Source organism: Hemiscyllium ocellatum, chromosome 28, assembly GCF_020745735.1.
Source record: "Hemiscyllium ocellatum isolate sHemOce1 chromosome 28, sHemOce1.pat.X.cur, whole genome shotgun sequence".
NCBI lineage: Eukaryota > Metazoa > Chordata > Chondrichthyes > Orectolobiformes > Hemiscylliidae > Hemiscyllium > Hemiscyllium ocellatum.
In genome coordinates, this window is record NC_083428.1 from 6012554 (window position 1) to 6026796 (window position 14243).

Genomic DNA, 14243 nt, shown 5'->3' on the forward strand with positions numbered 1-14243 from the left:
TTTTAAAATCGACTTGGGATTCCTCTAGCTGCCAAGGTGGGATTTGGGCCTACAGGTTTCTATATTAAGAGTACAACGACATTACAGTGAAATGAGGGCAGAGGAGGTTCAACAGACTAGGATGGCAGGTTTGTTGGATGAGGAGAGATTGGGTCAACTTGTCCTGGAATCACTGGAGTTTTGAAGACTGAGAGGGGATCTTGCATAAACTTCTGACAGGACAGAAAGACTGCCTGCACAGATGCCATTTCCCCCAGATTGTGGTGTCCAGAACAAGGAGCCAAAATCTCAGGATACACAGTTAGCCATTTCGGACAGAGATGTAAAGAGACGTCTTCACTCTGATGGTGCTGGAACCTCCTGCCTTAGAAGGCTGTGGAAGCAAAGCACATTGAATATATTTTGAGAAATAGATACATTTCTAGAGGTTAAATATGTCAAGAGGGCATGGGGAGAGAGCAGGAATGTGGCGTTGAGATAGAGAATCAATCATGGTGGAATGGATTAATGGTCTAAATGGCTCCTATCTCAGTTCCCCACAATGCGCTACAAATATGTAGAACAAACCAGAGGCACTCCTTCAATAACAAACAAAAGAGCTCACATTTATCTAATGCCTTTCACAACCTCAGGATATCAGAAAGTGTTTTGTATTTGCAGTGTCCTCACTGTTGTAGATGAAGGTATGGGAATCGAGCTGTGTAGAGCTAACTCCCCGAAACAACAATGAGATAAAGTCCGAAGTCACATGACACCAGGTTATAGTCCAAGAGGTTTATTTGAAATCACAAGCTTTCAGAGCAGCACTGTCGGACTATAACCTGGTGTCATGTGACTTCTGAGTTTGTCCACCCCAGTCCGGCATCAATGAGACAATGATCACATCACATCTAGTGACATTAGTTGAGGATGAAATATTGACTAGGTCACTTCCCAAAATGCTTCAAAATCTCAACATGGGACTTAGCTTAACATAACACTCTAAGAGACAGCTCCTCTGACAGTGCAGCACTTCCTGACTACAGCAGTGGGACTGACAGTGTAGAACTTCTGCTCAGGTCTCATACCTAAAATCCCTCACTCAGACAGTGCTACTGGTGGAGCCATGTCTGCCACCCAGCCACGGTGTGGCTCACCACTGAAGACAATGAGCAGCTCCAAAAGGAACAGATAATGTCAACCTTGGCTTTAGGTGGGTTGGACAGGGAGGTGGGACACCAGGCAGCAAAGAGATCTTGGGGAAGAATAAATTCTTGCAAGCGATTCCAAAGCTGTAAAGATTCTTGAGAACTCAAGCCTTCCCTCGCCAACCAATTTGGGAAGCTGCCAATCTCCATTGCTCTCATCCTTAGAGGATCTCAGTAATGACCAGCCGAATTGGGGGGTTGCTCTCACACTCCTCCTGATGGCTGGCCCCAGAATAACATGATCATGTCCCTCTGCATCACTAAATGAATGGACCATTGACCTTAAAGTCTGGTCGAAGATTTGTAGCTCAGGTGTCCGTTGTTGTGGTTCTGTTCGCCGAGCTGGAAGTTTTTGCTGCAAACGTTTCGTTCCCTGGCTAGGGAACATCATCAGTGCTGTTGGAGCCTCCTGTGAAGCGCTGCTTTGATGTTTCTTCCGGTATTTATAGTGGTTTGTTCTTGCCGCTTCCGGGTGTCAGTTTCAGCTGTAGTGGTTTGTATTTGGGGTCCAGGTCCATGTGTCTGTTAATGGCATTCATCCACAAACTCCATTAACAGACACATGGACCTGGACCCCACATACAAACTACTACAGCTGAAACTGACACCCGGAAGCGGCAAGAACAAACCACTATAAATACCGGAAGAAACATCAAAGCAGCGCTTCACAGGAGGCTCCAATAGCACTGATGATGTTCCCTAGCCAGGGAACGAAACGTTTGCAGCAAAAACTTCCAGCTCGGCGAACAGAACCACAACAAGGGCCATTGACCTGATCAAAAATCCTTGTAGGTGCAGGATCCACAACACTGACAATTGCTCTGACACTCTGCCCAGTGGTGTCGTCAAGACTTGACTAGGCCCATCCATACACAGTTCAGTGAGGCGCCAATAATAGTAGACAATAAAGGTAAAGTCACCATAGTCATACCAGACCACAGCGCTGCTCTCCCAATAGAGAGAGATGCTTGCTGGTGGTTTAACCTGAGGGGCACTGTGTCTTGGACAAGGGGAAAGGTTGAGAAGGAAAGTCCTTCATGGCCAGTGCTGGGATTGAACCCATACTATGTCACAAATGAACTAACTACCCCCCCAGTAATTAATAACCCTGTGCTAAATTGGGGACTTTAAAGTCCTGACTAAAAATATTAAAACTCTGTAAAATTCTTCCCAGAGAAGGAGAGGTCAAAATGAATGACTGCTCGTGAAAAACCTCGTGAGGTGTAAGGGGAGCTGCCACTCCCACCCCCTTTATCTGCAGCTTCCCCCACACCCACCTCCAGTCCTGAAGAAGGGTTATACCCGGAACATTGACTTCTCCACCTCCTGATGCTGCCTGGCTCGCTGTGTTCTTCCAGCCTCCTGCCTGTCTGCCCTGGATTCCAGCAGCTGCTGTGTTTTGTCTCCATCGAAGATGAAGTGCCCCCACGCCCACCAACCCTCCACATTCCCTCTAACACTGACGCTCAATAACAGCAGTGTGTACCATCTACAAGATACATTGCAACAATTCACCAAAGCTCCATTGACAACATCTTCCATTTCCACAGTCTCTGCCTGGAGAAATAAAGTGGATGAGAACATCATCATCTTCAAGCTCCCCTTCAAGTCATTCACCATTGTGGCTCGGAAATATAGCGCCGTTCCTTCAGTGTCGCTGGATTAAAATCCTGGAACTCCTTCTCCAAGGGCATTGTCAATCTTCCCAGGGCAGGGGGACCGCAGCGGTTCAAGAAGGCAGCTCAGTGCCGCCTTCCAACGGGCATTTCTAAAGACGAGTGATGAGACCTGGACTCGGCAGCAATGCCAACATCTCATGAATGAATTTAAAATGTATTGCTCCCCTCCCTGTAGTCTTTGCTGTCTCTGTGAGGGGTAGAGGGGTGGAGAGCAGTGAAATTCGACAGAAAAACTGGGAACTTTGCTCCCTCTGTCTTCATCCACACAAGTCCTCATTCCCCCTATCCCTTCCCTATGCTCGCTGGTCTATGTTGATTCTGAACCTGGCAACACCTCGAGTTCAGATTTCACAGCCGGGTTTTCAAATCACTCCATCCTTTAATCTCCTCTGGGCCTGCTGAGGTGTCAGCACTGCTCTGAATCTGACACATCCCCAATTCTTACCACTCACAGTTAACGGCTCAAACCTCAAGCCCTGGAATTCCCCGGCAGCTTCCATCCTTTAATACCTACCTTCAAACCTACCTCTTTGACCAGATGTTTAATCACTGATCCCAAAACCTCTTCACCTGTCTTTGTGTAAATATTTTCTTGGTAACAGTCTTTTGAGGCACATCAAAGCCACCACATTCAAGGCACTAAGTAAATTCCAACACAAACAGAAATTGCTGAAAAAGCTCAGCAGATCTGGCAGCACCTGTGGAGAGAAATCAGAGTTAATGTTTCAGGTCCTCAGTTCTGAGGAGGGGTCACCGGACCTGCAACGTTAACTGTGATTTCTGTTCACGGATGCTGCCAGATCTGCTGAGCTTCTGCAGCAACGTCTGTTCTTGTTTCTGATTCACAGCATCTGCGGTTCTTCCAGATTTTACTAAACAAATACTGGTTCCTGTTTTTGCTCACTGACCGGTTGTTTGAGGTGGCACAGGGTTCGATCACTCAGCTCCAGACCCTGAGGAAAACGGTGAGCAGGAGAATCTTGCACACAGTCCAAAACTCCAGCAACTTCCACCGCACTGACTCGAAAGAGTTAACAGTGCTCAGTAACCATAGCGACCAGTAATAGTAACTCACAATAATAGGCTGGGCCACATTCATCTAAAGATTGCATGTTCTATCTGCCCTGATTGAATGACATGAGAAAATAATGTACACTTCAGAAGCATGAGTGGTTAATGACCTTCTTCCTAACACCTTGACATTAGATTACAGCTATGTGGTCCCTGCTTGGTGCCTGCTGTTATTTATAAAATATGGTTTCTGTTCTATGTGGGTGTTGTGATCGGCTCTCTATTGCAACTGACTGGCAGCTGCCAGTGTATTCTGTGGGTATGGGACATCGTGACGGGACTAATAAATGCCAGTCATTACTGCAACCACAACGAGAATTAACCTGCAGCTGGGTAGCAGTGGGTTCTGTGTCTCTGTGTTCAGGAACAAGAAGCCGGTACACTGCCTCACTTGTTGTTTAAATCCATCTCAGGATGACCCAAAGGGCGGTCATTATAGGTAACGTGGCACAGCAAGATCCCACAAATAGTACACTGATGGTGACTGGAGGATTTGCTTCGTTAAGAGAATAAAACTGACCGGCACCTGGGGAATACTCTTCCTCGGAGCGAGTTATTGCAGAAGCTGGAATCTGAACTGGAAACAATGAATGTTGGAGACCACAGCGGGTCAGGCAGAGTCCACGGGTGCTGTGATCTCCAGTATTTTTTATTTCCAGTAAACCCCTCCTGCTGATTTTCAAAATGGGTGCTGCTGGATTATGGTTTTCATATTTCTGCATCCACCTCCCCCAGCCCCGCCCCACCCCACACACCCAGAGTTCAGATAGGATTACAGCGCTGTCTCCGAACGTTCACGACCTGCCTTTATATAGCTCTTTGAACATAGTAACATGTTCAAGGTTTGCGTAAAGATTTATAGCTGGGATGTTTGTTGCCATGGTTGTGGGAATGTTCACCGAGCTGAGAAGTTGACTTGTAGACATTTTGTCCCTTGTCTAGGTGACATCTTCAGTGCTTTGGAGCCTCCTGTGAAGCGTTGCTGTACTGTGTCTTCTGGGATTTATTTGGTTCTTTTCCTGCTGCTTCTCGTTGCTGGTTCTGGTTGTTTACTGCACTGGCCGATATATTGGGTCTCAGTCTTTGTGCTTGATGATGGAGTCTGTGGATGAGTGCTGTGCTTTGAGGAAGTTCCTCTGTTTAGCTTGTTCTATGATGGTTGTGCTGTCTCAGTAGAATTTGTGGTCCTTGTCATCTGTGTGTGTGGCTACTAGAGACAGCTGGTCATGACGTTTCGTTGGTGTTTGTGGTTGCGGATTGCTATTTGTCTGCCTGTTTGCCTTTAGAGTGTTTCCTGTAGTCTCTGCATGGAATCCTGTAAATTACATCAGTCTTAACATGATAGGTATCGGGTCTTTTGTTCTGGTGAGTTGTTGTCTGAGCATGGCACTCATCCATGGGCTCCATCAGTCAACACATAGAGCTTGACCCAATATACCAGCCACTACAATGAACTACCGGAACCAGCAACCAGAAGCAGCAGGAACACAGGCAAATAAATTCCAGAAGACACAGTACAGGAGCGCTTCACAGGAACCTCCAAAGCTCTGAAGATGCCACCCAGACAGGGGACAAAACATCTGCAAATCAACTTCCTAGCTTGGCAAACATACCCACAACCACAGTAATACCATGTCCCAAGGCGCTCCAGGGGAGTGCTATCCAATTACATTTGACACTGAACTACATGAGAAATTGGAAATGATGATCAAAAGGTTTGGTCAAAGGACTTCTAAAAGGGAGAAGAGAGGGTGGAAGATTCAGGGCCAATGCACCAATGGTGGAACAATTAAGATCAGAGACATGAGGTTTAGTCTGGATTGTTTCCTCAAGATTCAGGAGAGGGACTGGAACTTGAGATTTCCAGCTTGCAAAGGATTTCTCCCATAAGGTTCTTTGCTGGTTGCTGTCCTCGTGTGTAGTAGTGTTGCAGGGACTTCCATGTGAGCATCTTCAGTATCGCTCAGGGTCCCACCCTGAGGGTGGATGGGTTTACAACTCGGTCAGACACTTCACTTTGAGAGCTCAATGAACCCTGGGTTCTCTCTGCAGCTTCACCTTGTGGGCAGGGGATCTCTAATGAGCCTCTGTCCACTATCTGCCTTCACCCCCTGCCTGTCCCCACTCTGCCTCTTCATCGTCATGACGTTTACCTGTCCCTGAGCCCTGCGCTATAGAATGGAATAGAGTAGCCTTTATTGTTCATATTTTACAGGTGCCACTTTCCCAGCAGCTCAGCTCAATCCCTCTCTATGAAGCAGACATACATCTCTCTCTCTCTCTCTTTCTGCAGGCATAGGCAGGTTTGAAAATCAATAAGAGGCTTGCTCTGTCCATTAGTTCCTTGCTCCCATGGATTTTTTCACTTTAACTGCTCTATTTGTTTCCATCAAACATTATGGTGTCACTGGTGAGAAAGGCCTAGCTGAAGGGGTGACAGCAGTCAAGTCCATTAAAAATTTCAGGAGAACAAGCCACTGTCACAAGAACCAGGAGCAGGAGGAGGCCATTCAGCCCCTCGATGCTGCTCTGCTATCTAACAGCATCATGGCTGATCTCACCTTGGTTTCAACTTCACTTTCCTGTCCATTCTCCATAACCCTTCAATCCGTTACTCATTAAAAATCCACCTGTCTCTTCCTTAAATTAATTCAATCTTCCAGTCTCCACCGCACTCCACGGGAGTGAATTCCACGGATTCATGACTGTTAGAGAGATGTAATTCCTTCTCATGCCTGTTGTGAGTCTGCCACTTCTTTTCCTAAACCTATCTCGTTCCAGACTGCCCTACATGAGGAAGCATCCTCTCCATGTCCCCATTTGTCAATCCCCTTTAGCGTCTTATACCCCTCAATAGATCTCCTCTCATTCTTTTAAGTTCCAGACAGTATAGGCCTAAGCTGCTCTTTCTCTCTTCATAAGACCAACCCCTCCTCTCTGGATTCAATTGGATGACCCTCCTCTGAACTGCCTCCAGTACAACTACATCCTTCCTCAAGTATGGAGATCAAAACCGTTAGCAATTCCTGTCACAGAAAAACCCCGAGGGTCTGATAATTATAACTTCCCACCTCCCAGAAACAGGCTCCCCGTTGTTAAATAAACAATTAAATACTCAAACCTTGATGGTGTTCTCAAGTCTAACCATTAACTGTGACACAAGAATTAATGGTTAACAATAATAAATTTCATTTCTGTAGTGCCTTTCATGTAAAGATTGTTAAAAAAAAGTCCCAGTGTGTTTCAAGCATGTGATGTCAGAGGAAAAGAAAATCTCACAGAGGGTGTCAGGAGATTCTGGGGCTGGGTAATTGGAAGCTCAGGCAAAGAGGTACCCCTTTAGAGTAACTTGAAACAGGAGAGAGCTGGAGACGTTTGGAGAGGGAATTCCAAAGAATCAATGCATGTTTATTTTAAACGGTCACTGAACAGCGAAAGCCAGTATCACCAGGTGACTCTACGCAGTGAGGGCGGCAGGCAATTCAACCAAATTAGGCATCATATCTCAGAGGTCATCAAGGTCACTGGCAGGAGAATAAACTTTGGTCAGACCACATGTGGATTCTGTTCATAGCACTGCAGTCCATACTATAAAGAAAGGACTGCGATGGGGATTGTAGAGTGTGTGTGTGTGTGTGTCTGTAGAGTATGAGATGTTAACAGAATAGTTGATGATGTATAATGATAATCTCAGTGTCACATGGTCATCTGGAAGTTCTAGAAGAGGGGAAGAAGCTCCAACAGAGTCTAGGACAATGTGTGTGTACACCAGGCAATACATCGAGAGTGCTAAGGAAAGCCCTTTCTTGAACTCACAAAGCAGTACCAGGGAGATTAAAGTCACTTAGTCTCCCTACAAGACTAAACCATGTAGGCCATAAACACTGGCATAGAGTCATAGCACAGAAACAGACCTCTCGGTCCATCTCATCCGTGATGACCAGATGTTCAGTATTAATCTTGTCCCATTTTCCAGGGTTTGGCCCATTCCTGATGATGGGCTCCGGCTTGAAATATCGATTTTACTTCTCCTCGGATGCTGCCTGACCTGCTGTGCTTTTCCAGCAGCACACTCTCAGCTTTGGCCCATATCCCTCTAAACCCTTCCTTATAATGTACCCATCCAGATGCTTTTTAAATGTTGTAATTGTACCAGCCTCTACCACTTCCTCTGTCAGCTCTTTCCATACATGCACCACCCTCTGAATGAACAAGTTGCTCCTCAGGAACCTTTTAAATCTTTCCCCTCTCACCTTAAACCTATGCCCTCTTGTCTGTTTAACCTATCCATGCCCCTCATGATTTTATAAACCTCTATCAGGTCACCCCTCAGTGTCCAACACTCCAGGGAAACCAGGCGCAGTCTACTCAGCCCAAACCCTTCAACCCTGGCACCATCTTTTCTGAACCCTTTCAAGTTTAACAACATCTTTCCTATAGCAGAGAGACCAGAACTAAACGCAGTATTCCAAAAATGGCCGAAACAATGTCCTGTACAGCTGTAACTTAACACCCAACTCCTATTCTTGATGCACTGACCAATAATGGCAAACAGACCAAATGCCTTTTCACTACCCTGTCTATCTGCTATTCCACTCTCAAGGAACTATGCACCTGTACCCTAGGGTCTCTATAGACCTGATGGGTCAAATGATCCCATTGTGTTGTTAATTCTATGTAACTTTACAATACATTGGAGAAGGTGTAAAGTAATATTCATAAGGATGGTAGCAGATCATATTTGGAGCAGTTGGACAGGCTGGGGACGATTTCTTAGAAAGACTGAGGGATGATGGAGGGAGTTAGTGGGATATAATGTTATGGGCAAGACCAAACCTCATGGCCATCAATATAGGATATGGAAATCGAAACAAGAATTCAGAAGAAATGTCTTTACCCAGAGTGGTGAGAATGTGGAACCTGCTCCCAAGGAGAGAGATTGAGACAGATAGTGTTTGGGAGATAAATGATTGGAAGGATATGTTGACAGAGGGGGATGAAGTGGGTGGGGTTGAGGGACAGGCTTGTACGGAGCATGAACACCAGAATGCACCTGTTGGGGCAATGGTTTGTTTCTGCATTGTGTGTGAGGATGTGGTCGTGACCATGTCACTGGGCTAGGAGGTCAGAGGTTCCAGCTTGAGGGGACATGGGTTCAAATCTCACCACAGTAGCTGGTGGAATTTAAATTTAATTATTAAAATCTGAAATGAAGAGCTGGCCCCATGGGAATTATCAGCAACTAGTCCACAATGCCCTTGGGGGAAGAGGATGATCAACAAATACTGACCTCACTAACATCACCCACACCCCGTACAGGAATAAAGGAATAAAACATTCTGGGTAACTCTAAGTTTATATTGCTCATTTCTTCCCAACTGGTGGATTTACCCACTGAGGGTTAATCCCCTGGTCAAACCTCCCTCTTCTTGAACTGATTAAAATGAAAGTCTGTCACCGCCCCCTCCCCCCAAACATGTGGTGAAATTCCCTGGGATTTTGTGTGGATAGTGTTTTAGTCAGAGTCTTTGCTTCCTCACCTCAGCTCTGTGTTCCGTTCCGTCTTCCTCTCTCCCACTCCAGGGGTGGTGTTCCATTACCGTGCCGCCAGCAACAGGTACTCCCTCACCTTTGAGGCTGCCTCACAGGCCTGTCTGGACAACTCAGCGAGGATCGCCAGTCCCCAGGAACTACTGGCTGCATTCCAGGACGGCTTCGACCACTGTGATGCTGGCTGGGTTTCTGATCAAACTGTCCGGTGAGCAATGAAAACTGCACACACACACACACACACTCACTCCTCACACACACTCACTCAATCCTCACATATACTCACACACTCACTCACTCCTCACACACACTCAATCAATCCTCACATACACTCACACACTCACTCACTCCTCACACACATTCACTCACTCCTCACACACACTCACTCCTCACAGACACACACACTCACTCACTCCTCACACACACTTACTCCTCACATAGACACGCACACTCACTCACTCCTCACACACACTCACTCACTCCTCACACACTCACTCCTCACATACTCACTCAATCCTCATATACACTCACACACACACTCACTCACTCCTCACACACACACTCTTCACACACACTCCACACACACACTCACTCCTCACACACTCACTCACTCCTCACACACACTTACTCACTCCTCACACACTCACTCCTCACATACTCACTCAATCCTCATATACACTCACACACACACTCACTCACTCCTCACACACACACTCTTCACACACACTCCACACACACACTCACTCCTCACACACTCACTCACTCCTCACACACACTTACTCCTCGCCTAGACACACACACTCACTCACTCCTCACACACTCACTCACTCCTCACACACACTTATTCCTCACATAGACACACACACTCACTCACTCCTCACACACACTCATTCCTCACATACACTCACACACTCACTCACTCCTCACACACTCACTCACTCCTCACATACTCACTCAATCCTCATATACACTCACACACTCACTCACTCACTCCTCACACACACACTCTTCACACACACTCCACACACACACACTCACTCACTCCTCACACACTCACTCACTCCTCACACACACTTACTCCTCGCATAGACACACACACTCACTCACTCCTCACACACTCACTCACTCCTCACACACACTCACTCACTCCTCACACACACTCATTCCTCACATACACTCACACACTCACTCACTCCTCACATATTCACTCAATCCTCATATACACTCACACACACATACTCACTCACTCCTCACACACACAATCTTCACACACACTCCACACACACACTCATTCACTCCTCACATACTCACTCACTCCTCTCACACACAACCTTCACACACACTCCACACACACACTCATTCACTCCTCACATACTCACTCACTCCTCTCACACACAACCTTCACACACACTCCACACACACACTCATTCACTCCTCACACACTCACTCACTCCTCATACACTCACTCACTCAATCCTCACACACATACACTCATACACTCACTCACTTACTGACACTCACACTCACTCACACTCTCATTCATTCACTCACTCACTCATACACTCACTCACTGACACTCACACACACTCACTCAGACAGACACATTCATAAAGTATAACAAACTAACAGAGACAGGTACACACAGACACACAGAAACACAAAATGACAGACACACACAGGTACATACAGACATAAAATAACACCCACCAAAACATACTGTAACAAAATCAGACAGAAACATATACACACAATAACATACACATGAACATGCACCCAGATCTAAACACACATGGACACATACACATGGATACACACAGATAAACAGTCACAAGGACGCAGACACACAGTTATGTTTTACCTGCTGATTATAGTTGTTATACTGAGCTAAACAGTATTAGAATAACGGCCTCTCAATATCAAAACAGCATGAAGAAAATTCAGGATTTGCTAAAAGGGCCATGTGTTCTTTTCTATAATACCCAGCTTCTACTTCTGCCTCTCCATCTCCTCCTTGTTCCCGGTTTCTCACTGTGTGTCCCTGGGATTTACTCCGTAGGACAGTGCTGAGAATTCCGGATTAGTGGTGCCGGAAGAGCACAGCAGTTCAGGCAGCATCCAAGGAGCAGCGAAATCGACGTATCGGGCAAAAGCCCTTCATCAGGAATAAAGGCAGTGAGCCTGAAGCGTGGAGAGATAAGCTAGAGGGGGGTGGGGGTGGGGAGAAAGTAGCAGAAGTACAATGGGTGAGTGGGGGAGGGGATGAAGGTGATAGGTCAGGGAGGAGAGGGTGGAGTGGATAGGTGGAAAGGGAGATAGGCAGGTAGGACAAGTCCGGACAAATCATGAGGACAGTGCTGAGCTGGAAGTTTCGAACTAGGGTGAGGTGGGAGAAGGGGAAATGAGGAAACTGTTGAAGTCCACATTGATGCCCTGGGACTGAAGTGTTCCGAGGCGGAAGATGAGGCGTTCTTCCTCCAAGCATCTGGTGGTGAGGGAGCAGCGGTGAAGGAGGCCCAGGACCTCCATGTCCTCAGCAGAATGGGAGGAGGAGTTGAAATGTTGGGCCACGGGGCGGTGTGGTTGATTGGTGCGGGTGTCCCGCAGATGTTCCCTAAAGTGCTCTGCTAGGAGGCACCCAGTCTTCCCAATGTAGAGGAGACCGCATCGGGAGCAACGGATACAATAAATGACATTAGTGGATGTGCAGGTAAAACTTTGATGGATGTGGAAGGCTCCTTTAGGTGAGGGAGGAGGTGTGGGCGCAGGTTTTACAGTTCCTGCGGTGGCAGGGGAAAGTGCCAGGATGGGAGGGTGGGTTATAGGGGGGTGTGGACCCGACCAGGTAGTCACGGAGGGAACGGTCTTTGCGGAAGGTGGAAAGGGGTGAGGAGGGATATATATCCCTGGTGGTGAGGTCTTTTTGGAGGTGGCGGAAATGTCGGCGGATGATTTGGTTTATGCGAAGGTTGGTAGGGTGGAAGGTGAGCACCAGGGGCGTTCTGTCCTTGTTACGGTTGGAGGGGTGTGGTCTGAGGGCGGAGGTACGGGATGTGGATGAAATGTGTTGGAGGGCATCTTTAATCATGTGGGAAAGGAAATTGCGGTCTCTAAAGAAGGAGGCCATCTGGTGTGTTCTGTAGTGGAACTGGTCTTCCTGGGAGCAGATATGGTGGAGGCGGAGGAATTGGGAATACGGGATGGCATTTTTGCAAGATCTAGGGTGGGAAGAGGTGTAATCCAGGTAGCTGTGAGAGTCGGTGGGTTTGTAAAAAATGTCAGTGTCAAGTCTGTCGTCATTAATGGAGATGGAGAGGTCCATGAAGGGGAGGAAGGTGTCAGAGATGGTCCAGGTAAATTTAAGGTCAGGGTGGAATGAGTTGGTGAAGTTTATGAATTGCTCAACCTCCTTGCGGGAGCACGAGGTGTCGCCAATGCAGTCATCAATGTAGCGGAGGAAGAGGTGGGGAGTAATTACGGAAGATCAACTGTTCTACGTAGCCAACAAAGAGACAGGCATAGCTGGGGCCTATACGGGTGCCCATGGTTACCCCTTTGGTCTTCCTGTCGGCTCTTTGTGTAGAGGGTGTCAGATGACAGCGTGATAACTGGACTTGGGTAGGGTCAAATAGTCAATAAAAGTTCAAGGTAGATAACTTGAATGCATTTCAAATTTGACAGCACAGTAAAACTAAAATTCATCGCTGAATAAAATGAAGTTGTTGGATCTGACTGATGAAGTGTAGACTGTTTTTCCAGATTCCATCCACAATGTCTGAGTCACAGGAATTCACAAGCACATTAAACATTTCTGTCAGGACATCAGACAGAGCACATATATTTGTATAGTGCTGCTCTCAACCGCCTGATGTTTCAAAGTACTATACAGCCAATGGAATTTTAAAAATTTGAAATCCAGTCTGAGAGTCGTACAGTATGGAGACAGGACCTTAGGTCAAACTAGTCCATGCCTGTCACTAAAGAATCCCACAAAAACAATGTGAAAATGATGGAATAATCTAATTTTGCCACAATGATAATTGAGGAGTAAATTGATGAGGGAGAATTCTCTTTGCCCTTTGTTGAATGAGTGCCCTGGAATCTTTTACATCTAACCAAGAGAGTGGATGGAGCCTCACTTTAAGGCCTTTACTGGAAGAGATTACCGCTGATTGTGCAGCAGTCCTCCAGTACTGCACTGGAGAGTCAGCAGTGATCTCTGTGCTCTAGCCCCAGATTGAGACCCTGGTGTCTCAGAGGCGAGAGTGCTACCCACAGGAATTACTAGAAGGAGTAGGCTGGTCAGTGTTTGAACCTGCTCTACCATTGGCTGGCTGCTCTGATTGTGATCAGCTCCACATTCCTGATTCTCCCCCAAACTCTCGTCAATCAAGCATTTTCCTAATGCAGCCTTGAATACGTTCAATGACCCGGACTCTGTTGCTCTCTGAGGAAATAAATTCCACAGTGTAACACCCTACTGAGAGAGAAAAAATAGCTTCTCCTCATGTTCACGAAGCCCCTGTGTTCTGGATTTCTCTGGAATGGGAAGCATTTTCTATGTTCTCCGGGGAGAACTCTGTCTGCTCTCTTGGTTGGATGTAATGGACTTCACAGGATTGATTCTTCTCCCAACACTCACTTTCCTGCTCTATCCACATCGCCCAAGATCCCTTTCGTGTGTAAAATCTGCCAGTCTTAGTCTTGGAAATAACTCAATGACTGAGCATGTACTGCTCTCTGAGATAGATCATTCCAA

At 46.7% G+C, this 14243-nt stretch overlaps 1 protein-coding gene across 1 annotated transcript in view; it reads left to right on the forward strand.

The window, feature by feature from the left end:
• ncanb (neurocan b) overlaps positions 1 to 14243 on the forward strand; it is a 274307-nt gene that overhangs the window by 87919 nt on the left and 172145 nt on the right. The window contains exon 5 of the mRNA XM_060846570.1: positions 9521 to 9695. Coding sequence (XP_060702553.1) covers positions 9521 to 9695 — 175 coding nt within the window. The remainder of the gene's footprint in view (positions 1 to 9520; positions 9696 to 14243) is intronic.